We start from the raw sequence: 26,043 nt of genomic DNA, 5'->3' as shown, positions 1-26,043 counted from the left end.
TGCATTGATATATGTAGTTTGCAAATGAAGCAAAAGAAATTGTTCTTGCAGTGATACATTCTGAGACCAAGCGTATTTTACTCTCAAGACAACAAGCACTGGTAGATAAACTCGTTCAAAACTAAAAGAAAATTGTTGAAGCATAGAATGAACAAATCTTCACCGCAGGACATTGTCCCTACCCAGAACCTATGTGCTACTATGAAATCAAATATTACAAGCACTATATGTGCCCAATATACGCTTATACAACGATTTTGGGGATACAAAACCTACAATTGTGAACCTAAAATAAGAGAAACCTTCCCAAAAACCCAAAAATTTAGGATCGACAAATGAAATAAGCATCACCACTTGCAAGCGAAGAAGGAGTCTAAACCAAATAAATGTATATCTTCGGCGGAGGAAGCTGTCAATGGGGACGAGTCGTTATCGACACCGAGGTTGAGGAAGAGGATAGCGATGGAGAAGAAGCTGAGAGCTAGATCTGTTGCTAGAAAGATAAATCTCTTGACTCCCTGTACAAGATCCTAGTCAGAGCAGAAGATAAGCCGGAGGCTGAACCAGTCTTGGTCTAGATCTGATTTAGGATGACAAAGGAGAAGAATCGTCCACATCGCCTGTTGACGAGAGATGGGAATTCATTTTTCATTTTTGAACTTTCTTCAAAATTCAAATTAATAGAAATTTCATACGTATTTTTGTAACAATTAAAACTTGAAATTAAGTGGGGCCTTTAGTGGCCAAATGTCAATTGATCAATGGGACATGCACACCACATCAGATGATGACGTGGTGTTTGCTTCCCACTGAATATTTTCTCCTTAAAGATGAACCAACAGCCGCCTACTGAGAGAGAGAGAGAGGGACTTCTTTTGAATGAAGTTGTTGGCTCCGTGGTAAGACGCTTGCAGTGGACAAAATTTGCCATCTGACTGGATCGGCAATTCTTTTGAAGATGCCACAATTATTACATTTGCGTTTACTGTTGTGTTTTTAACCCTACTGGTAATTAAGTGCCAGATTGAGTAGTCAAGATGATTGAGTGACGTGGATAACAGTAATTTTTTGACCGAGATATTACATTAAGACACTAGTTTAGAGTTATTTTAAATAGAAACTCTTTGTCTAGGGTTCTAAGCAAAAATGAAACTCGAGGAATTAAGTTTCCTCTTTGTATGCTAAAGGAAATACTTGTTAATTAGCTTCCTAATTTCTTGTAAAAGGAAATTCCTACAAAAATTAGATTTGTTGATTTAATCAGTATAGGAAACTAGAATCTTATAATATTTGCACTTCAGGCTATTAGAGTTTTTATGCTTAACAAGTCAAGACTTATATATAGAGGAAAATACACTTTTGACCATTGACAGATAACCCATGTTACAACTCAATCTCTTTAACGAGCGGATGTTGTTTTTCGCCGTCCCCCCTGCAAATCAATTTTCTCAACGTTGGCTTTGTGAACTAACTAACCAAGATTCAACATGTCCTGATCATTATCGGGAATTTCCTAGTCCGAATCAACACTATCGAAGACATAACATGAGGTATTGAGGTTGTCAAAGTCCCACATCGAAATGATGTCTGGATATAATATCATGTATAAGGACAAGCCCCCCACTCTACTAATAAGGCATTTTCCTAGGCTTAAGTGAGTTGAGTTTAACTCACTTACTAGGCCTACACGGAACAAAGCTGTGCGGATTCGATGTATCTACGAGAATCAGACAATCCAAAGTGGACAATATTATTTGTATGAGTAACATATGTACTGCTTTTTCAGACAACTCAGTTACACAATCCGGATCAGGCGGTGAACTTGGTCAAGATGTTGTGTGTATTCAATCCACGGATGCGTTCAATCCCACTAGAGTGGTTTCAGTGCCTAATTTGATATTCACTTGTGCTCCTACATTTTTATTAGAGGGTCTAGCAAATGGTGTTAAGGGTATTGCAGGGCTAGGCAGGAGTAAAATTTCACTCCCTGCACAATTCTCTCCTGCTTTTAGCTTTGACAGGAAATTCGCAGTTTGCTTGACTTCTTCAATAAGAGCCAGTGGTGTTGTGTTTTTTGGAGATGGTCCTTACGTTATGCGTCCAAACATTGATGTCTCTAAAAATCTGATTTACACACCACTGATTCTCAACCCTGTTAGTACAGCCAATGCTTATGTTCAAGGCGAACCGTCCGCGGATTACTTCATTGGAGTCAAATCAATCAAGATCAATGGAAAAGTTGTGAACTTGAACACAACCCTGTTGTCAATTAACAAGGAAGGATTCGGTGGAACCAAAATCAGTAGTGTTCATCCATACACAGTCATGGTGTCTACAATCTACAATGCTGTTTTTAATCCTTTTGTGAGGGAGCTATCAAATGTGAGTAGAGTGGCAGCAGTGGCTCCTTTTGGGGCATGTTTTAATGGTAAGGAGATTGGTGTCACCCGTGTTGGCCCTGCTGTGCCACAAATTGATCTTGTGTTGCAGAGTGAGAGTGTGTACTGGAGGATCTTCGGTGGGAATTCAATGGTGCAGGTGAGCAATGATGTGTTGTGCTTGGGGTTCGTCGATGGAGGTGTTAATCCAAGGACTTCTATTGTCATTGGAGGGCATCAAATTGAAGACAATCTTCTGCAATTCGATATTGCTACTTCAAGGCTTGGCTTCAGCTCTTCGCTTTTGTTTCGACGAACTACTTGTGCCAACTTCAACTTCACTTCCAAGCTCTAGATGATCAAGACCTTCATATCATCAATAATAAATTATTGGATTAATAATTAATGGTCCTATTAATTATTGAGGACCCACCATTGTGTATTTAGGTAAATTTCAATCCAAATTTTTAATTATTACGCATAGCTGTGCTTGACCGAATCCGGTCCCAATCCCAGATATAAAGGGGAGCTTGCGGCAGGTTGGCAATATTGAAGACCCTTGTCTTTCTCTAATAAAGGCAATATTCAAAGCACTAGCACTGCACTTAGCGGTAGGATGTGTGGTTGTAACAGGTATTTGGTTCAAACCCTCCTTCTACCAATCCCTCCATGTTCCTCCCTCTGCTTCCACGAGCCATCTATATGGACTCTCATATGCCCGAGTGGGGGCTGCCCATGGCCAATTATTGCTGCTCGTGCCGGGCATGTCTATTGACTCGTCACCCTTACAACATTATAGTCATTTACCAATTTTGTAGATGAGAAGACAATAGAATCGGGTGAAATATGGGGTCTCCATGAACTAATCTATTCCTTGCACACCAAACATGATAGAGTATCCCAAATAACCTTTCAAGCATATCCAATGAGAGTGTCTTCAGCAAGTGGGATAGCCACGTGCGAATACAACTGTGTGGAAGCAAATCAATCGGCATAGAAGTCTGCCATTGTTGCGATATGATGTGTAGACTTGGACAAGACTGGAAAAGATGTATGGCTGACTCGGGTTCCAAACCATATAAGCTGCAAGATGGCGGTGAATAAGGTTTCCTTTGGTAGGCAAGCTGTCATGGCAGAGACGCCAAGCAAAAAAACTTTTTTTTTTGGAGGAACCTTCGTCTTCCATAGTTTAGTCCAAAGACTCGAAAAAAGCGAGGAAGTGAAATTGGGACTCGTGGGAAGTGTAATTGTCTCATCAACAGGGAAGAAGAGGGATCGGGCTAGCCAATATGCAGGGCGAATAGAGAACATTACCATGTTTTTCTGGAGCCCACATGGGTTTATCAGCACACCGGAGACCATATAAAGGAATTTGTCTAATAACATGAACATCCAAGCAGAGGCCTTTCATTATTAAATCCTTTGCAGAGAAGATGCTGGACCAAACACAGGATGGATAAGAAACATACTCTTGGTGCCTCTAAAAAGGTCGAGCGTGGATAGTAGCGAGCCTTGAGCACCCGGGTCTCTATTTCATTTGTAGCTTTGACCTCGCAGTCTCCTGTGAGTTTCTTCTCTCCCTGATAAGTTCCCCCTCCATAGCCAAAACATCATTCCGTCCAGAAGCACTTGTTCTTCCTGTCTCTAAAGATCCTTCAACACTCCAATACATCACCGAAATCAACCAAAGAAACCCCTCTTATCCTCATCAAACTCGCACTCGACATTGGTTGCCAATTTCTCTGGGTTGACTGCGAACAGCGCCATGTCTCATCCGCCAAACCAGGTTGCAACAATGACACATGTGGTCTTCTACCTGACAATTCTATTTCTCACATGTTGTGTCTCTATTCGATCCACAGATGGGTTTAATCCAACTAGATTGGTTTCATTGCCCAATTTTGTGTTCGCTTGTGGTTCTACATTTATATTAGAGGGTCTAGTAAATGGAGTTACGGGTATTGCAGGGCTAGGCAGGACTAAGATTTCACTCCCTTCACAATTCTCTACTGCTTTGAGCTTTCACAGGAAATTCGCAGCTTGCCTGACTTCTTCAGTAAGAGCCAATGGTGTTGTGTTTTTTGGTGATGGTCCTTAATGCTCTGCTTCCAAACATTGCTGTGTCCAAGAATCTGGTTTACACACCATTGATTCTCAACCCTTCTAAAACAGCTCCTGCATTTTTTCAAGGCAACCCATCTTCAGATTTTACGTCATTGGAGTTAAATCAATCAAGATCAATGGAAAAGTTGTGAAACTGAACACAACTTTGTTGTCAATTGATGAGGAAGGATATGGTGGAACCAAAATCGGTAGTGTTACTGTTAATCCTTATACAGTCATGGAGTCTACAATTTACAATGCTGTCACTAAGGCTTTTGTGAGCGAGCTATCAAAGGTTACTAGAGTGGCTCCAGTGGCACCTTTTGGAGCATGTTTTAAGGCTAAGGAGATTGGTAGCAGCCGTGTTGGCCCTGCTGTGCCTCAAATTGATATTGTTTGCAGAGTGAGTCTGTATTGGAGGATCTTCGGTGCGAATTCGATGGTAAAGGTGAGCAGCGATGTGTTGTGTTTGGGGTTTGTGGATGGAGGTGTTAATGCATGGACTTCAATAGTTATTGGAGGGCATCAGATTGAAGACAATCTTCTGCAATTTGATCTTGCGACTTCAAAACTTGGGTTTAGTTCTTCCCTGTTGTTTAAAGGAACTACTTGTGCCAACTTCAACTTCACTTCCAAGGTCTGATTCCTTAAGGTGAGATACGGGCATCCCCGAATCTCCCTAAGGAGATAACTCCGAAGAAACAACATCTTAACCTGAACGTCGCAACAACACTCAAGAACAAAGAACAAATGAAAAACGAAAAACTATGAGAGAGAAAGTATTTTGGTGGTTTGACCCAATGGCTCATGGTGAAGAGTCTACACCACAAAACCTTGGGTGTTCTTGGCCCAAACACACCCACTTATAAACTAGCAATCCAAGTGCTAATTAAATTTCCAATGTGATATTTTTGTATACACACTTGTCTTTTGGATGCCATTCACACATGACATTTTCCAACATTATTTAGTTTACAAAACGGACATCAGTTGTCCTGCAAGCATTTTCTTTTTCAATCTTCTTTCCACACACGACTGAAGTTAGAGCTTGAAATACAGCAAAGCAGAAGTTCCATCAAGGCCTTTGGCGTTGTAGTGGGTAGCATACTCTTTCACAGTGGTTTCTCTGTATTTGGGAGGATTGTCTTCCGTTAATAACTCCTTAATTGGACTATAAAGTCTCGTGTTTGGCAGAAACTGAGTGTAGAAAAAGCATGCCACTGATATTCTAGGCCCTATTCCATTTGCAAGCACCCTGTGCTCCACACTCACGAACCTGTCGTTCGTTATAAGCTGAAATGCCAGAAAATTATGAACCAATCCTCAATAGATCTATTTAGCATCACAATTGATAAACAACTTGTATAGTTTATTGATTTTATGGTTTTGATCATTTCATTGTTTCTTTTCAAAAGTTCATATTTCGCCACTTTATAACTTAGTAAAATTAGCGTTTGGTTGACAAATTTGCGGAGCTTATATAAGGTTAATGTAATTTTTGGTAACTAAAAGAGTTTACACGTTTCAACTCGGTCATCACTCAGTAATCAAAAGTTCAAAATTGTTCCAATCTAGTAACTCTGGCAGATTTCCCGATTTTCAGACAGTCAACTTGTTGATATTGCATAAAAAGTCGATATAATCATATTTTTATCTGTTGTGGCCGGACAAATTGGTGATTTGGACATTTCTTTTATTTTTCAAAAACAAATATAATGACACTTCATCTCCTCTTCTTCCCCATTAAGAAAACCCTAGGAAAGATGATGGTGGGAGTGGATAGTTGGGTTAGTAGGTGTGGCAAGGATGTTGGAAAGATTAGATCTGTCGTGGAAGTAGAATGTCAAAAGGGGAGATGATGGGTAGTGTGCAACGGTGGATTTGGGTAAGGTGGAAGGGATAGCCAAAGTCGATTATTTATGTCACATCAACGAGTTGACTGTTAGAATGATGAGAAATCTGCATGAGTGACTATGTTAAAACTAATCTTAACTAGATTAGAACGTTTGAACTTTGGACGTCTGAGTTGGAACGTGTAAAATCCACACAAAAAACAGAACCAAATGCACCCTAATTCCATACTGATACATAAATTAATCATGAGACCACAAAAAGACATACCTGTAAAAGATCACCAATGTTAACGATTAGAGCACCAGGCAAGGGAGTTACATCAATCCACTGGTTTTGGTGAAGCACCTGGAGGCCACCAATATGATCCTGCAAAAGCACTGTAAGGAAGACACCGTCCGAATGTTTGCTAGTGCCCAAGGTTAGTTCAGGCTCAGGACATGCCGGATAGTAATGGCACAGAACACAGACTCCCTCTGCACAGCCAATATCGTTTAGGTGGTTCGGGTTCAGTCCAAGAGCCTCAGATAACAAATCAAACAAGAATTTCCCCAGTTCCAATATTTCCTTGGAGTATTCCTTCAGTATTTCTTTGCAAACAATAGGCAACTCCTCTGGCTTTGGAGCATCAGGAGCCATAACCCAGAATAGTGAATCTCTCCAATTAGCAGCTGGCGTCCTATACAGGTCAAAATTGCTGTTGTACACAACCCTTTTTGTTGAATCATTCCGAGTGAAGAATTTCTTCTTCACTTCAATATCTTGCTCGAAGAATCTCCGAGTCCCATCCTTCATTTCTTTCATGGTATTCACAGGAATCCCATGATTCACCACTTGAAAAAATCCCCAGGACTCTGATGCACCTCGAACTTGATCAACTATCTCCTTGCGTCTAATCGGATCTTTATCGACGCCTTTGAGATCAATGATAGGAATACTACCTTGGACTTCAGCAGATGATGAAGCGTTCACCAGGCTATCATCAGGTGGTTGATGGAATATGCGGGGGACCTCGGTGATTCCAGCGTCCACGAGTCCCTTCACACCGGCTTTTGTGTTGTCAAAGGCTTTCAGTTCACTCTGTCTATCATAGCCTAACTCCATTTGTGCCCCTGAAACAGTGCTATATACAGATCAAAGAAAGCTCAAAGAAGTTAATTGGTGCGTTTTGATCAGTAACATGAACAGAGAGTCAACGTTCAGTTTTGGTGGGCACTTATTATAAAGCAGATAGAGGTTCGTAGAGACAAAAAAAATTAATTATTGAGAGCTTATAATAATTACAACTAGAAATATTTTATTCAAAATGCACTATATCATCCTCTGAAGATAAGTATAGTTACATAAAAATCATTCTGCAGTAAATTCAAGGAAGGGAAATAGTAATTAGCAGTACAGTATACAGATCCAAACGTCATACATTGTTAATCCCAAATATTCAAAAAAAATACAGTAAATAATAGTAGGGAAACGAGAAGATGAGTCATCTGGTAATATGCACTAGTCCCATATCTCAAGTAACTAGGCTCCTGCTTCCAACGTACAATTCACCTTGTTACCGCCTCACCGAGTTGCACAAAAGATTCAGATGAATCATTGAATGAGTAGCTTTGAGTCACATGCCACTATTTTAACCCGACCCACATTCTCCTGATTGTCATCATGCTTAAACAAAGCATCTTGTAAGATGAAGGTCCAAACATTGTCGCAGAATCTGTAGGTGTGCAGATGTCCCTGCACACCATAAAAGTAAGTGAGCTTTTATGTTGCAATGTAATTTTCACATTGTCAAAAAGAAGATTAAAAGACGACAAGGATCCAAGAGAAACCAATAATCAAAAGAACATAAAGGAAATGATATGACGAGATAATCAAAGCGCCATGATAATTGTGGAAAACAAGAGAACCAAGCCATGATCAGCAAAAGCAGACTGATCAGATAATGACAGACAACGGCTGAGAATCCAATAAGGCGACATTTCACAAAGACGGAGCACAGTACTCATTGTTTCTGAGATCATAAGCTAGAGCAAATGACTATAAGACTTGGGATGATTATGCCTCAAGAAGTCATGCGATCTTGGACTAATTCAAATTTCATGAACTTGTTTCCCATGATTAAGAAACTGGGTCTGTGCCTAAAACACAAAACATGCTGCATATATAAAACAGCTTTTTTTCTTCAATCGAACTCATTGATGTCCACCACAATAGCAACCCACATCTTGCTGTGCAGTATACCACTGCATTATTTTTCAAGCACTCATTCTAACAAGCCATCAAAGCCACTACGTTATCGGTATCTTTTCCTTGCCGCACTGGAGAGGTCATGCCACTCAATGTCTCGAAACTACCAGTTGGTTCACATTAGAGATAGGTTCTTTTTCATTTAAAGAATCTATGTCTCCGTAAATGATTCATAGGTTGCACAAACACAGCAGCAAAGCCACCACTTTCTACCATATGATATTAAGATCCACGAGTACACCACCATGTCAAGCACAGGGCATCTCCACACCTAAAACCCCTCAAGATAATGAAAATAGCGTTTAAGGTGGAAGCCACGACCCAAGTTCATCTGAACAAGGCCAGCAAACATAATTGCAGAATTGCATAAGCATGGCCTGTTTCCACCCCAGTACACAGTTCTCTCTCCCCTAAACATTACTGCAGAATATAAACATTAATGTATTGTCCACACAATCTAAATTCAAAGTCAAATTAACATCTATAGTTTAAACTTGCACTGATTATGTGAACATTCAACTTACGCCCAAAATAATGACTACTTAATCCAAAGAACATTAAATAAGTTTCTCAGCAATCAGCATAAACATATTGTTCAACTTCACACCATAGCACAAATTCCAAAGTCACTTGGAACAAATGAAAAGGATGTGTAGGAGATTACTACATAAAAGGAGAAAATCAAATTGGTGACAAATTACCAGCTTAATCTATAATGAGATCTCTTAAAGATCAAGATCAGCCAAACTAAATAATACCAAATCTAACTCTTTGCAGGATTTATCTAACAAGATTTTTCAAGTGTTTACAATAGATCCAAGATAGATGTGATAGGAGAAGAAAAAAAGTTTGAAATATAATCCCCACAACCCAGTTATTCCCTGAACCACCACCATAACCCACAGTTCATTTCAATGACATTAGAAACCCAATTCCAGGTTGATTAATCAATGGATTTGTGAAAATAAGTCTTTATAATTCCACCTCATAGCCTTACTCTACAATGATATATGGATTAAGCTTATGTGAAGAGATCTGGGATTTGGGTTGTTCATGGAATGACAAAACTTTGAAGCTCTAAATTAATTATTTCTCTGGCGGTTATACAGTTTTTGGATTTTCACCTGACTGCACAAGAAGCATTAGCAATTCTCTAAGCTGTGGAAGAGAGCCCACTTAGTACCAAAAGTTATATGATACCATCTACTTCAAAAGTTAGCCTCCATCAATGAAATACATCTTTTCCTAGACAGGAACAACCACATTCTAGTCGGTGAGCTTCACAGAAAGTGTACACATCACTAGGAATCAATCAATTCACTGCTTTTTAGGTGACAAATGGCAAGGATCCAATACAATTGTAGTTACCAATTACGAGAAAGGAAATTCCAAAATTATTGATGTAAGAGAACCAACTGCTAGTAACATTTGCACATCGGAAAGCTTAGGCAAAGCTTTTGTACCAGGTCAAGCATAATAAAGAAACCGGCCTCCCCTTTTTGTAGTTGTGCCATAGCATACTACATGAAATTACAAATGACACAAGGAGACAACAAGAAAGATGGAATGCAGTTCTGCAACAACTCAAGTTTCATGCTATGTTAGATGTATGTGGAGGTAAAATAGAGGATGGATAACTCAATATTATGCACTTACAGGATTAGCATATCCCAAAGACAATAACGTGACATATTCCAGTCCATTGCAATTCCCAACATTATCAATAATGTGCAACCAGAAGCATATATCACAACGCAGGTCAGAACTTCACAGTTCACAAAGTTAGTAGCTATGCCCCGCCAATTTATCATTTGGCTCAGTCACTACACACCAAAGGGAAAATCCTTCAACCACACATACTCTGATAATAACAACCTTGGTCTTCTAATCTTTATCCTCAGTTAGCTCACTAATCCTAAACATCTTATAAGCAAGTCATATCTTCTACACAAGTTCATACTGCACCTCTAATATTCAAGTTACTGGAACACAAAACATGTTAATAAAGCCGCATAAGAAACCTAAAACAATAACTACAAACTTTAAAAAAAAATACTAACACCATTACTGACCTACAAAGCCAAAATATTGTCACCGATTTAACAAACAGATCACCTTTCCTAGGAGCATTTAGGACTTACCAATCACGAAAAGAAAAAAGAAAAAGAAAAAAACATTACCTTAACAGACACCTTGCTCTTCACTTGCAACTCCAAGGCTTCAGTCATAGACTGTAGAGAATTTATAACCGATAAAAACAATCAAAAGATCAGAAAAAGAACCAAATTTTTTTATAAAAAAAATTATAATTCAGTACAAATGAAAATGTAACCATACCTTGTCGAATTGAACAAGGACCTGTATAGCAAGCTCGGGTGTGAGCGTACCGCTTTGAACCATCTCGTCTAAAGTTTCGGTCAAGCACATCCCGATCGTCGACCTCCGGTACAGCTCAAATGTTGCCATTTCTCAAGATCGGACAAATATATGCAGAGAAGTTTTGGGATTGGAGGAGAAATTGACTACGAATTGGAGGTACCGTTGCAGGATGAGAGAGCTTCTGCAGTGCAGTTGAGGGAGTGAGTCTTTTGTACCCTAGCTTTTAAATATAGAGCATAAATATTGAGACAGTCCAATTGATTATTGACACGTGTTCGTACGTCATCCATCCGTTTAAGATTGCCACCCAGTCACCGGCCCAAAACCTGAGAGAACCCAGCACTAGCAGAGGGGGTTTTTCACTGAGTCGACTCGGGCGTCTTGATCTTGTTATTTGACTCGGCACGTTGAACCTACCCTCCCTCCCTTCGGTTCTTCGTCATCTTCGGAGGTTGTATTCAATCGATTCGTTCGATTGGTTTCTTTCAGATCTCGCAATCTGGTGAGTGGTTAGCCATTTCCTTTCTTGAACGTGTATTTCTTTAGCTCATTAATGGCGGATAATGTTGGTGATGTCCTTTTGCGGTTAATCTGATTAGTGTGGCTTTCGCATCTTGCTATTAGGGCTTTGGACATGGTATATCAATAGAAGTTCCTCAGTATTTCAGTATTTTTTTGTTTTCCAGACGGTGCAGATATTGGTCTTCATGTCGTTTTGGTGCTTGAAATTGATACCTTCAAAATTTTGCAGTGTTCTTGGAAATCTAGGACATACTTCGAAATCAAAATCTAGGGCTTTAGAAATGAGGCGGGGAAACAGTCATCAAATTTTAGGTATGTTCAAAGTTGTAGTTGTTTTTATTGCAATCTTTCTTAGTACTATCAGCAGTATATTGCCAGCTTGCCAGGATTTTCGCTGAAAAAAGAAGAATGTTGCCAAATTAAGATGGGCAACACAAGAATATATTAATTACTGTACACAAGATATAAGATTTAAATTTGGGAAAGTTGTGTGAGTTTTGTTTGTATAGGAGAGAAGAAAAGTATCAAAGGAACAAGGTCTTTATGTGATGCTCACAGTTCTTGGCTTTTTTGCTTCTTCTGTCTTACTCAGTGTTCTGATTCTCTTCTTTGGATTCATGTGAGTTCGATCATACCTTTCGATCTGATTGGTGTATTGAAATTGTTTTGCCATGCCATATAATGTATAAGAACTTGCTTTCCTAAATTGTAGAAACACACATGCATCTGTCTATATGTATATGTTATGTCATAACAAGTAATCGATGCATGCAGGATCCACAATTGAAATTGTCGCGCAATCAAGTCAAAGAACCCTCATTGGCCAATAAGTCAAGGACAATACCCAGCAAATTAACTGTGTACCTTTATATCCCCAATCTCATTGGTGGGCATTTCTCCCTTCGGTATCACTGTTTTGTTATTTTTTGTTCTATAGATGTACATGTTTCTCACTGCAATATTACTCTTTTGCTGCTTTGACAAAACAGATTAATTTTTTCATTAATCTAAGTTTATTGCTTTGGGGTTCGTCTAATTATGCTTGCTTATGGTTTAAGTGTAGGATACCTGAGGGTTCTCTTAAACTGCATTGCTTTTGCCTTATGGTTTTCCAACAAGTGGCTTTTCTCGGTTCTCTATTTTGTAAGGTGACAATACATGTTCTTTGAGATTTTTTATTGGATGAGTGGCGCAAGCTTCAATTTGCGTAGGGTTGTAGTATAATTTGATCGAACGTGCTGTTTCAGCTTTGTATGTGATGGTGTTGATGGTTGGTGTGCTCGCAAATTTAATCAAGGTATGGAGTTGTTTGCTTCAATGGAACATTTTAAATCGGACTACATTTTCTGTTCTAGGCGTGTATGCATGTTCAGCTTTAAATGTGTATAGTGGATTATATGATGTTGCCTCAATGTTGCAAATATCGTTGGTTCTCAACCACTATTAGACTATGCCAGGCGTTGAATGCTAGAGATCTTATCCTCCATGGAATGAGATGACATTATTCTACAAGAATATTGTAGCCTAAGAAAATTTTAGTATTCAATTAGGTTGAAGAACTACATATTTTTGAGCTTAGAAATACTAAATTGTACTCTCCGAACTGTATGTTCTGTCATTTCTGGAAAGAATGAAAAGTTTTCTGTAGTTATATGATAGAATTACCCTTCTCTGCATTGTGACCTAGATTCATCATTTTTTTTATGACACAAAATTATGGAGGTGTGATATGTAATTCATCTTCTTTCCTTGTTGGTTCAGTTTCAACTTTTGGAGCTGTTCTGGAGATGGTAACAGATAAGTGTGCCGCTCTCTCTTCCTCTCTCAAAATGGGTAACAATACTGAATTTTGCTCCAGTTTTTCCTGTGTACTTTTTTACTATCTTCTCTAAACCTTGAACTTGTGATAGTGCTCATAATTAACTTGATATGTACAGGATTAGCACTGCCTGTCTGCACTGACTACTCTCACCAGTAGTAGATGTAGAACTCTCAAGCTTCCTCTTATGAATCTCCTAATAATCCTTAATCTCCACTAAAGTCCTCTCAACTCCGAGTGCCTTATTAATACACTCGCGATAGGTGGTGATAGTCTGAGCCACCAAGTGAGGTGAAATCTTCGGTTATAATCATCTCCTAAATCTCATTATCTTCTTTTCCTCTGTGGAAATATACTCCTCCCTATATCGCCCTAACTCCTCAAAGCGAGCCTAATACTGAGTCATTGTCATGTCCGGGGACTGAATCAACTCAAGGAACTCCTTAGCTTTAGCTACACACACTGTTTGTGGTACATACTGTGCCAAAAGAACTGTCTCAAACTTTGCCCATGGCATACCTTCCCTACCCCGACTAACTGTCATCACCTCCTACCATGTAAAAGCATCACCCTCTAAAAACTCTGCAGCCAATAAAGCCCTCCTCTCCTCAGGAATCAAGGAAGTCATCTTTCTGCGTAGCTGGCGAAGCCACTCCTCTGCTGCCACTGGATCTATCACTCCTCTATAAACAGGAGGATTCGTCTTCCGTAACTCGGCTAGCTCCTTGATCGAAGTATCAATCGCCAAAAGAGCTGCCTGTGCCTCCACAATCTGTCCTGCACCCTCCTGTAACCCACCCAAAACCGAAACCTGTGCTGGAACCTCAGCAGGAGCCTGTAGTGCAGCTGAGGATGAAGCAACAATCTGTGTCACAAGTCCGGTAATAGTCTGCTCAAGATCTCGCACCAACTCAGTAACATCCCGAACCTCTTGCCGTAAAGTAGTCACTACTGCCTCTAACCCCTACGGTGCTGGCTGTACCAATGATACCTCATGGTCCTCCCCAATATCATCTACTGGAGCTACATAAGCTCTTCGCCTGCCCCCGCCCCTCCCACGTCTCACACCCCTACCATGTCTCGCATCCCTACCTCTTCGTCCTCTCCCACGCTCTAATGGAGCTACCGCAGGCAAACCCGTCTCATCTACCCCCTGAGGCTCATCTGCCTCGTGTCGTCCCCTACCCCGTCCATGTCCTCGCACTCGAGTATTACGTGTGTCAACCATATCTACAAAATGTAACACACGTATACATGAATCTAAAAGCAAGAAACACAAAAATATAAACTAACCAGGTCAGCCGGGAAGCGCATGATGTGTAGCCAACGGCATAACTTAGGTAACCTAATCACTGTAAGTATCTAAACCTACTGCTCCGATACCAAACTGTCACGCCCCTCTCTCCTAAGGTATACCGAAGTGTACCTATATCCATAAGAACGTGACCGGCAGGGGACCCCATCCCCTGAACCAACCCTTAATCCAATAAGTAAATTATATAAAATGGTAACAACTCCTGAAACATAATGTGGAAACAGTCTCTCCAAAATACCACCAATATAAACCCACCCAAAACAGTCGGAGTATATATACAACAGCGAAAATAAGAAAACATATCTACCCGATATCAGACTGAGTAAATAAGTAACACATATACAAATACAATACCCAAAATCCTCAAAACTCGCTAAAGAAACAGCTCGAGGCTACACACCAGCTCATGCGTCCTGCCGTCGACCATCGTCACCTGTATCCAACTCACCTGAAAGGAAAAACAAGAAGAGGGGTGAGCCAAGAAGCTCAATAGGGCATAGAAAGGAAACACCGATATCCAGAAATAAGAAATCAATGAATATGATGCATAATATGAAGTACAATAAATATGTAACTATCAGTAATCCAACCAAGTAACATGACAGCCGATAAGGCTATACAACACCGTAACCACAAACACCAGTCTTCGATAATCCATAATCCATAATTCACCCCTGGACCCACCCTAATCCCTGTAGGGTGTCTCCCAGTCCAGGTCCACACCGAAACTGGATGAGGATCGGATATCCCGATAGCGTAGCCTATACCGGAGAGCGTCCCCTATGATGCACCTCACCTCAGACGGTCTACAGGTACGTACCCAGTTTCTTGTATAATCCATCATAAATTCATATCCAATAGATTAGCTCTTATATGGGCCCCATAGTGTACATCAACCACCTCCAAACACTCCACTCCCAAAAACATACCAACAATGATAATCAATAGAGAATACGTATAAATCATACAAACAGGTCGTATTTCCACCCCCTAAAATTGACAGAACCATAAAATAATAAGAGTCTGTGAAACCGAAACTCTAGAATCACACGCGAGAGACACGAAAACCTCTACCTGAAAATTGGAATGCAAATACCACGCAAGCGTCCCTGTCAAACCCCTGACTCCGAAAGTCAACCCGCTCCGAATCTCAACCGGGATCACCGTTACACCGAAAAACACGATATACGAAAATATAGTGAAAATACGGTCCGTCAACTATGGGATCGGATATCCCGATAGTGTAGCCTATACCGGAGAGCGTCCCCTATGATGCACCTCACCTCAGACGGTCTACAGGTACGTACCCAGTTTCTTGTATAATTCATCATAAATCCATATCCAATAGATTAGCTCTTATATGGGCCCCATAGTGTACATCAACCACCTCCAATCACCCCACTCCCAAAAACATACCAACAATGATAATCAATAGAGAATACGTATAAATCATACAAACAGGTCGTATTTCCACCCCCTAAAACTGACAGAACCATAAAATAATAAGAGTCTGTGAAACCGAAACTCTAGAATCACACGCGAGAGACACGAAAACCTCTACCTGAAAATTGGAATGCAAATACCACGCAAGCGTCCCTGTCAAACCCCTGACTCCGAAAGTCAACCCGCTCCGAATCTCAACCGGGATCACCGTTACACCGAAAAACACGATATACGAAAATATAGTGAAAATACGGTCGGTCAACTATGGTCAACGGTCAAAGTCAACGGTCAACGGGTTAAACCTGGTCAAATAGGTCAAACCTGGTCAAATAGGTCAAAACCGGGTCAAATAGTTCAAAACCGGGTCAAATGGGTTAAACCGGGTCAGACCGATCAACACACCAGTCAACCGAGTCAACTCAGCTTGACTCGGTCAACTCGACCGAAACCCACTCAACACCACCACCGGCGATCCGGCCACCCAAACCTGTCAAATCTTATATCAAATTGAAGAGCTCGATGAAATGAACTCATAGGTACCTGAATCAAGCCAAACCGTAGCTGGAATCGGCCGGATCGACCAAAGAAAGTTCACGGTGGCCGAAACTTCAATCTTAGATTTTTCCCAAACCTGAGCTCCGTTCAACGTGATTCAAGTTGGGTTACACTCGTCTCTTCAATACGCTTCTTTTGGTACCAACCACAACCGTCATCGTCGCCGGAATCGAAAAATCGCCAGGAGAGAGAAAATGCACGGGAGAGAGAGAGAAAGAGAGAGAAAGTCGTGAAAAAAAAAAAAATTTGCGATTTTTTATTTTTTAATTATTTTAATTTTTCTTTTATACAATCTTTTACTTACAAAAACACCCACCTTTTAAAAACACCCCTAACTAAATTGTTCCAATTAATTTCAAAAATTTATAACAAATCCAATTTAAATCCGATTTAAGTAATTCTTTCACCAAAAATTTTCTTTTTAAATCCCCCATTTATTAAAAATAGTTTCATATTTTTATTTTGATTTACTTTTTATTCTCCCTAAATCCCGATTCACGATTACCGAGGTTCACTCCACCTCAATGAACGTGTCAAAATACCATAAACAGTGTATATTCGGGTCAGGATATTACATCCTCCCCCCTTAAGAAAATAATTTCGTCCCCGAAATTAAAATCGTACCTAAGTAGTGAATAACTCCGGAAATCTAGCTCGCATGTCAGACTCCAACTCCTAGGTCACCTCCTCAGCACCATAATGTTGTCATATCACCTTGACTAAGGGTATGGTCTTCGTTCGTAGCTGCCTCTCCTGTCTATTCGCCTCTCCAAGGTAGACCAATCTAATATATGAGAAGGGTCTCTATGGTATCTTCATAACATAGACACATGAAATACACCATGTACATCTGACAACTGTTGGGGTAAAGCTAATCAATAAGCTACTGTCCCCACTCTCTCCAAAATCTCAAATGGTCCTATAAACCTCAGAGCTAACTTTCCCTCTCTCCCAAATCTCTGTACCCCTTGCTTCGGACTAACCCTCAGAAACACTTGATCCCCCACCTGAAACTCTAGAGGTCTAAGTCTCCTATCCGGGTAACTCTTCTGACGTGACTGAGCTGTCAAAAGTCGTCGCCGGATCACTGTCACCACCTCAGTAGTCTGCTGCACCATCTCTAGACCCAATAATGGTCTGTCTCCAACCTCTGACCAACACAACGATGATCTACAAGGTCTCCTATATAATGCCTCATATGGTGTCATCTGTATACTGCTTTGGTAGCTATTATTGTACACAAACTCTACCAAAAGAATATGAGTCTCCCAATCTCCTCGAAAGTCTACCACACAAGTCCAAAGCATATCCTCCAGAATCTAAATGGTACGCTCACTCTGCCCATCAGTCTGAGGATGAAAAGCTGTACCGAAGTTCAGTTTCGTCCCCAGAACATCCTAAAAACTGCCCCAAAACCGTGAAGTAAATCTGGGATCCCGATTAGACACAATGCTCAATGGTACGCCATGCAGTCGGACTATCTCTCGTAATACAATCTGGTCAATGACTATTATGAATCGGGATTTGGGGAGAATAAAAAGTAAATCAAGATAAAAATATGAAATTATTTTTAATAAATGGGGTATTTAAAAAGAAAATTTTTGGTGCAAGAATTACTTAAATCGGATTTAAATTGGATTTGTTATGAATTTTTAAAGTTAATTGAAACAATTTAGTTAGGGGTGTTTTTGAAAGGTGGGTGTTTTTGTAAGTAAAAGATTGTATAACAGAAAAATTAAAATAATTACAAAATAAAAAAAATTAGAAAATTATTTTTTTTTTACGACTTTCTCTCTCTCCCTTGCATTTTCTCTCTGCTGGCGATTTTTCGATTCCGGCCACGGTGACGGTTGTGGTTGGTACCAAAAGAAGCGTATTGACGATACGAGTGTAACCCAACTTGAATCACGTCGAACGGAGCTCCAGTTTGGGAGAAGTCTGAGATTGAAGTTTCGATCACCGTGAACTTTCTTTGGTCGATCCGGCCAATTCCGGCGACGGTTTGGCTTGATTCAGGTACCTATGACTTCATTTCATCGAGCTCTTCAATTTGATATAAGATTTGGCAGGTTTGGGTGGCCGGATCGTCGGCGGTGGTGTTGAGTGGGTTTCGGCCGAGTTGACTCGGTTGACTGGTGTGTTGATCGGTCTGACCCGGTTTAACCCATTTGACCCGGTTTTGACCCATTTCACCCGGTTTGACAGTTACCGTGACCGTTGACCATAGTTAACCAACCGTATTTTTAACTATATTTTCGTATATCATGTTTTTCGGTGTAGACGGTGATCCCGGTTGAGATTCAGAGCATGTTGACTTTCGGAGTCAGGGGTTTGACGGGGACGCGTGCGTGGTATTTGCATTCCGATTTCCAGGTAGGGGTTTTCGTGTCTCTCGCGTGTAATTCTAGAGTTCCGGTTTCACGGACTCTTATTATTTTATGGTTCTGTCATTTCCGAGGGTGGAAATACGACCTGTTTGTATGATTTATACATATTCTCTATTGATTATCATTGTTGGTATGTTTTTTGGAGTGGGGTGATTAGAGGTGGTTGATGTACACTGTGGGGCCCATATAGGAGCTAATCTATAGGACATGGATTTATGATGGATTATACAAGAAACTGGGTACGTACCTGTAGACCGTCTGAAGTGAGGTGCATCACAGGGGACGCTCTCTGGTGTAGGCTATGCTATCGGGATATCCGATCCTCATCTAGTTTCGGTGTGGACCTGGACTGGGAAACACCCTACAGGGATTAGGGTGGGTCCAGGTGTGGATTATGGATTACCGAAGACTGGTGTTTGTGGTTACGGTGCTGTATAGCCTTATCGGCTGTCATATTACTTGGTTGGATTACTGATAGTTACATATTTATTGTACTTCATATTATGCATCATATTTATTGATTTCTTATTTCTGGATATCGGTGTTCCCTTTCTATGCCTTACTGAGCTTCTTGGCTCACCCCTCTTCTTGTTTCCCTTTCAGGTGAGTTGGATATAGGTGACGATGGTCAGCGGCAGAACGCATGAGCTAGTGTGTAGCCTCGAGCTGTTTCTTTTGCGAGTTTTGAGGATTTTAGGTATTATATTTGTATATGTGTTACTTATTTACTCAGTCTGATATCGGGTAGATATGTTTTCTTATTTCCGCTGTTGTATAGATACTCCGACTGTTTTGGGTGGGTGTATATAGGAGGTATTTTGGAGAGACTGTTTCCATATTATGTTTCAGGAGTTATTATCATTTTATATAATTTACATATTGAATTAAGGGTTGGTTCGGGGGATGGGGTCCCCTGCCGATCACGTTCTTATGGATATAGGTACACTTCGGTATACCTTAGGAGAGAGAGGCGTGACACTGCGGATGTACTGGTGACTATTTCCACTATATGTAATACTGTTATGGCTGGATGAAGTTAAATAAATGTGTAGTTTTATACTGATTGCTTTAGTTTTATACTGGTTGCTTGGAAATATGCATCTTGCTGAATGCCTGAATCTAGTATTTGAATGGCAGTACTTTCTTGGTAGGCAAGGCCAGTCATAAAGACGTGAAGGGCAGCTCCAATTGGCTTTTCAAGGCTTATTACGGAAACCGGATGTTTATGGCCTACTGTTGTGTCTCATGTGAGGTAAGTATGGCGAGACCCACGTAATTTTCTTTTATTTATCCACAGACCACAATCCTTGTCACAGTTTGATTGTACTTTGAATTTTTTTTATGATTTTTTTTCAACTGTGCAGGTTCTTTATATAATCCGATTTCTTCTCGCTGAGAACCAAACAGAGAATTTGATAAATGTAAACCGTTGTTACTTCATTGGGGTGATAATTTCTTTCACACGTAGAGCAAAGATCTCAATAGTTTTTGCTTGATTACTTAATTGTTTTTTATTCCAGGTTTTCACGAGTTCTGCCAAAAAGAGTTTGCTACTCTCCCTTCTTGTTGGTTCAAGTTTATTTGGATGGGGGGTCAAACAAGCTGTTAATATGATACAGGTAGTTTCTGATTCCTCTGTTTTTTGTTTCCTCGTTTTGGTTGGCCACAAGTTTATCTTTAGCTTTCATTAGCTAATAAATGGATAGTTAGTAAATTGTTGTGGAATGCATTTTATGGTTTCAGATGAAGACAGCTGCAGATGCTTGTGTTCTTTTCTTTATGACGTCAACAAAAAGCAGAAATCCTAGGTCGGGGGTTTTCTTGTCCGTTCCTGACAGGGGTGGGGGGAGGGGGACTACACTAAGCTGTAGTCCCCCGCACACCCCAATACTATATATATATATGTTCGTATTAGGCTAAATCATATTTTATGTCCTTGAAGTTGCACCTTTTTCTCGTTTCTATCCTTGATGTTTCAAATTTGCACCTAATTATGTCCTGAGCATGATTTTCCGATGTATAGTTGACGGACAAAACTGATGTGGCATATGTTTTCGGCAATTGCATCACATGTGACATTTTCTTACATTAAAAAAAATACATGTAGAATTGTAAAATAAAAATAAAGAATAATAGGTATTAATTTCTCTCCAAAACTCGATTTTGCCCTACAAACCACCGACACCGACGTACCAGTCGACGGCTACATCTGCCGAAGCTTGGCTTGAAAGTCATACCACCAGCACTGCACTCAACTTCACTCACGGCTTCAATCATGCTTGAAATTGGATGAAAAATCTCACCAATTTCGCAACATGACTCAACATGAGTCGATGGTTTCGTCTATCGGAATCGAAGGAGCCCGGATCATAGTATGGATTTGGTGTCATATGATTGAATATGGGGCCCCTGAGCAAGATTATGGGTCTGGGTATAGCGGGAGGACTGAATCTGAGGACTAAATACAAAAGGGTTATGGAGAGGAGCAGCAAAGTGGGTATGGATATGGAGGAGAGAGGGCTGAAATAAGAAGCCTAGCCATGGAAGGACTCTGACTATGAGAACCCAAGTTATGGTGGAGATGAACCCCTTAGAAGGCAACGAGAAGAAGACGACTATGGACGGAAACGAAACGAAGAAGAATTTTTTTTTTTTTTTTTTTTTATAAGTTGGGGATGAGTTGTCAATTTAGATGACATGTAACTTTTCTTTCTTTGTCAAACATGACACGTGTGTGCCACGTTGGCTTTCCGATTGCCACGTATGCTAAATCAGGCAAACAATCGACAGAACAGTGAAATCGGGACAGATTTGAGTTTGTTTTTGTAACAGAAACGAGAAAATCATACAACTTTAAGAACATAAAGTATGATTTAGCCATATCTTTTATGTGTATTTTCTAGTAAGTGTATATAGATATATATATGTTTGTATCTTTAGACTATAATGTTTTATTACCTAATAGTAATGAATGATACATAACAATAGTAACTTTCATTCTACTATTATTTATATTAAACAATAATACATAACAATACTTACGTGTTCTAGTTGTATCTTACATAGTTTTTAATTAATTTTCATCAATTTTAATATGTATTTATGCTAAACTATTGGGTTACTTTATGATATCAAACATTGAGATGAATTTTCATCCATAATATCATTTTAATAAGTTGTATTGTTATAAAATACCCTAAAAAAAATTTCGGAGACAACCCGCAAATATTTTCTAAACAAACCAAAATGCGTCAGTCCACCCATGATCAATTTTTGGCTCCGCCCCTTGTTGCTACAAAATCACTTTCAGTTTATATGTAAAGAAAGATATTGTTTAGATGACAAAATCACTTTCAGTTCAACGGCGGCAGCAGCAGCAGCGTCACCAGTCTTAGCCGCAGTTTGGAAGGTCGCAAAGGCTGGAGATGCGAAAATTGGATGGATGAAGGCCACAACGAGAGCAGAGAATACCATGAATGTCCGGACGCTTACTGCCTGAATCATTCTCAGAAGATGGAAAATTCAGTTAGTTTTTCGACATTTATAACAGTGCTCAGTGTTCAGAAAGATGGAATCAGTGTTAAAACTGTTCAGACACCACAAATCCACCAAAATTTCCGCACAAGGAACAAACTTTAAGTAGCATGCATGTGAGCCATTAATTAAAGTATTAAACCTTGCCCAAGTAGCTAGCGTTTAGGACTTGAGGGAAAAATACAGCAAGGGCAATATAAACAACCTATAGCCTTAGCTGAGGCCAATAGTAGGTGCTTAAATTAATAGCATAACTTTGCAAAGGACGACCAGCAGAGTGGTTCCTAGCTTCAACAAGAAGGGAAGGGCAACATAAAGTTTAAATGTTCCTTCCATCTCCATCCTATTTTTTGCAGAACAGGGGCAGTTATCCCAAGTATGTGGATCAAGCCATGTTACTGATCAAGGAGGAAGGAGTACATGAAAGCAGGTTATATGCGAATAGGCTTTGCAGGTGAAGTTGCTGAAATGAATGTGAAGTTACAGACGCCCATGGATGCTTCAGGTTTCTTTGGCTGGGAAAGTGGGAAACTAAATAGGCTTTAAAATTCGTACGCCCACAAACAGGCCTAATAGTTTACTCCTACACTCATTATCCAAAATAGACTTCATTTGGTAAAATTTATTTGCTATCAAAATAAACTAGTTTATAAGTTATGAAAAATAAATTAGCTTATAAATTGTGAAATAAACTCTCAAGTGTTTGGCCAAACTTATAACATAAGCTAGTTTATAAATGCTAAAAAATCTATTTAAATTTAATTTAAAAGATAAAATAAAAAATATAATATTATCTTAATAAAAAAGAAGAAACAAAAATTGACAAAAAAAACCATAGGCTCTAAAATAAGTTTCACATAATTTTATTTAACTTAGATTATGTGGGTGTTTGGTAGAGCTTATTTTGAAGCTTATAAACATTAAAATAAGTTTTACCAAACATGCTAATATCTAGCCACCTTATCCTATCCAAACTAAGTTAACTAACCACCAAAACACCAAGATTTTTGCGAAATTAACCATTGTATTCCAAAGCCTTCGAGGACTTGACACTTTACTTACTCTTGAGTTCAATTTGAAAAGTAGCATGAGACCTTCAACTTTGATGATCTGTTCAATTTAGTCATTGAACTAAATTAAATTTCAAAAAAATGAAAAAGAGAACACGGTAGCAGCAATTGTCATCCCAGTTATTGTAATTGTTGGATTGGATGCACATGATTCAAATGAATTAATAGACTTCATATAATGCGTATGAAATCTTATACGTACAACTCAATAGTTGAGATAATTGAGATATCAGTTGTTGGGATCTCTATCATTATTCTTATGATAATGATAAATATTCGGATTTGGGGAGGGCTGGTTCACAAGTGAACAGGCTAATAACCTGTTCACTTGTGAACCATTAGATCTAGCAAGATCGTAGGGTGCCCCTTAATTTGACTTTTTTCACCTTATGTTAAAAATTGAGGGAACCTTCACTCCTTCCCTGTCCCACGATTAACACCGCCTCTTCGTCAGAACAAGGCAAGCACGGGCGACACAGAGGTTATCATATATGGCAGCAGCCAAGAGGGCTGTCTCTAGGGGGAAGAAGAGCTCAACAGAATATCCGGTGCCGTCAAAACGTTTTGTCCTAAGGCTGTCTTTGCAGGTTGTGCTAGCCCAATGATCAGGGAGATCTATTGAGAGATGCTGATATGTGTCCCAAAATCGAGATTTTCGACCAATCTCCGGTGTCGTCAAGGGAGCTGATAGGTATGATAATACCTATTGTTTTTGGTAGAAATATCCTCATCTTAAGCTTTCTTTTGATAAATAATGAGTGTATTTATGTTTTGATTTGTATTTCTGATAGGTTGATTGCGGTTTGGATGAAAAGTGATGAAAAAAGGGCTGAACTGAAGAAAATGTCCACCGACCTTCGTGTGTTCAAATACTTATAACTTTTTGTCACGTTATCGGAATCAAGCGAAATAAAAGGCATTGGAAACTAGACATCTCAAGCTTTCCGTAGACGCTAAAATCGTGCAAATCGGACGTCGTATGGAGATTTTGGAATCATTCCACGCCTAGGCGCAATATTTGTGCACGCCCAGTATCACTTGTGCACGCCCAGTCCAGCGAGTTGGGCGTGAATTTGAAGTTGTGCACGCCTAGGATTGCGCCTAGGCGTGCGCCTAGGCGTGCGCCTAGGCGTGGTGCGCCTAGGCGTGAATACAACGCGCCTAGGCGCACAAGACAGTTTTTTGGTATGTTTTAATTCGCGAACTTGTAGAGCCGCAGGACACTTTTGAACCTAGAACTGATTTTCTGGGGAGCGAAACCAGAGGGGGAAGGCGATTCTTGGAGCTAGGAGGAGAGATTCTTCAGCTCAACTTGGATCTACTCAACTAATTGGGTTTATTCATGATTTTCTCATATCTCCTTTTGTGTTTTTCTCTCATTATGTGTAACTAAATCTCTTGTGCCAAGGCTAGGATGAAGCCTTGGGTTTGATGACTTTGTTTATGACTTGATTTACATATATATGAGTTGATTTGGGTATAAATCTTGTGTTTCTATGTTTGATTGCAATTTCTTCATGCTTGTGGTGTTTGGCCAACACTTTAGGTTTTTGGATGAAATTGTTTGGAGAATTTGCTTAGACAATAATATGTCAAGTAGATTATGCTTCTTGAAACACTTGATTATGAATGTGTCTCCCTTTAATTAGGTGACAATTTGTATGAATTCTAATCTCCATAGAACTCCATGAATTCCTATGCATGTTTAGACCAATAAGATGGCTAGAATGTATTTAGGAATATCCGACCTAGACCAATAAGATGGCTAGTAATCGATTTTAGGGAGACTTGGCTTAAGTGCGCTAAAACCGACTTAGGTACGGATTCGTTATGCCCGAATTAGCAAATATGTGTGTGAATTTATGTCATTCCAAGTCATTTCCCAAGGGGGATTCCGAAGCCTTGGTGTTCATCTCATATTTGTTAAATCATCTCATTTGCATTAGTTGCATCCTAATTCTAAGAAAATACCAAAAACACTTTGCTCTTTGCTTGTTTTAGTTTAATTACCAAACCAAACAATCTTGAGTTGAATTTTACTTTTGATTGCATTGTCCATATATACATACAAATAGACATTTGGATTAAACATAACACCGTCCCTGTGGATTCGACCCTTGCTTATCATTGTGCTGTAGTCGCCGACTAGTACACTTGCTAGTAAGGTTAATTTAGACCCAACAAGTTTATGGCGCCGTTGCCGGGGATGGTTGCTTATATTTGATCCATTCTTGTTTATATACATAGATACTTACATACTTAGTTTAGCTCTTTCTTTCTTGATAATTAGTGATCTTTATACTTTTCTTTCTTGTTTGTAGTTCATGCAAGGAAGGCGTTCTCAAGATACAGAAATTCTTCCTGTTGATCTAGACTTGGAACGTGCACGAAGGAACAAGAGAGACAAGGATCTTCTTGAGGAGAAATCTTCCACTCGTTC

General features: G+C 39.7%; 3 protein-coding genes and 2 pseudogenes across 3 annotated transcripts; 3 read left to right on the top strand and 2 right to left on the bottom strand.

Annotated features, from left to right (window-relative positions):
• The first annotated feature begins 1,758 nt into the window (after nucleotides 1-1,758).
• On the top strand, nucleotides 1,759-2,857 carry LOC120002579 (probable aspartic proteinase GIP2). Its single transcript, XM_038851344.1, has one exon. It carries the CDS (start codon nucleotides 1,759-1,761, stop codon nucleotides 2,731-2,733), a length of 975 nt encoding a protein of 324 aa, XP_038707272.1. The 3' UTR covers nucleotides 2,734-2,857.
• A 611-nt stretch (nucleotides 2,858-3,468) lies between these two features.
• On the top strand, nucleotides 3,469-5,625 carry LOC120002569 (annotated as a pseudogene).
• Nucleotides 5,345-7,561, bottom strand: LOC119988141 (1-aminocyclopropane-1-carboxylate oxidase homolog 1-like). Its single transcript, XM_038833112.1, has 2 exons — nucleotides 6,603-7,561; nucleotides 5,345-5,774 (listed from the first exon to the last, which is right to left on the bottom strand). The coding sequence occupies exons 1-2, from the start codon at nucleotides 7,434-7,436 to the stop codon at nucleotides 5,523-5,525; spliced, it is 1,086 nt and encodes a 361-aa protein (XP_038689040.1). The 5' UTR covers nucleotides 7,437-7,561; the 3' UTR covers nucleotides 5,345-5,522.
• Nucleotides 7,562-7,609: 48 nt separating this feature from the next.
• On the bottom strand, nucleotides 7,610-11,261 carry LOC119988309 (transcription initiation factor IIA subunit 2-like). Its single transcript, XM_038833334.1, has 4 exons — nucleotides 11,240-11,261; nucleotides 10,917-11,139; nucleotides 10,760-10,810; nucleotides 7,610-8,066 (listed from the first exon to the last, which is right to left on the bottom strand). Exons 2-4 carry the CDS (start codon nucleotides 11,043-11,045, stop codon nucleotides 7,926-7,928), a joined length of 321 nt encoding a protein of 106 aa, XP_038689262.1. The 5' UTR covers nucleotides 11,046-11,139; nucleotides 11,240-11,261; the 3' UTR covers nucleotides 7,610-7,925.
• A 34-nt stretch (nucleotides 11,262-11,295) lies between these two features.
• On the top strand, nucleotides 11,296-21,879 carry LOC119988224 (annotated as a pseudogene).
• The last annotated feature ends 4,164 nt before the right edge of the window (nucleotides 21,880-26,043 follow it).

This window comes from Tripterygium wilfordii, chromosome 1, assembly GCF_013401445.1.
Source record: "Tripterygium wilfordii isolate XIE 37 chromosome 1, ASM1340144v1, whole genome shotgun sequence".
Lineage (NCBI taxonomy): Eukaryota > Viridiplantae > Streptophyta > Magnoliopsida > Celastrales > Celastraceae > Tripterygium > Tripterygium wilfordii.
The sequence above is the reverse complement of the archived record's forward strand: the minus strand, read 5'-3'. Positions and strand labels throughout refer to the sequence as shown.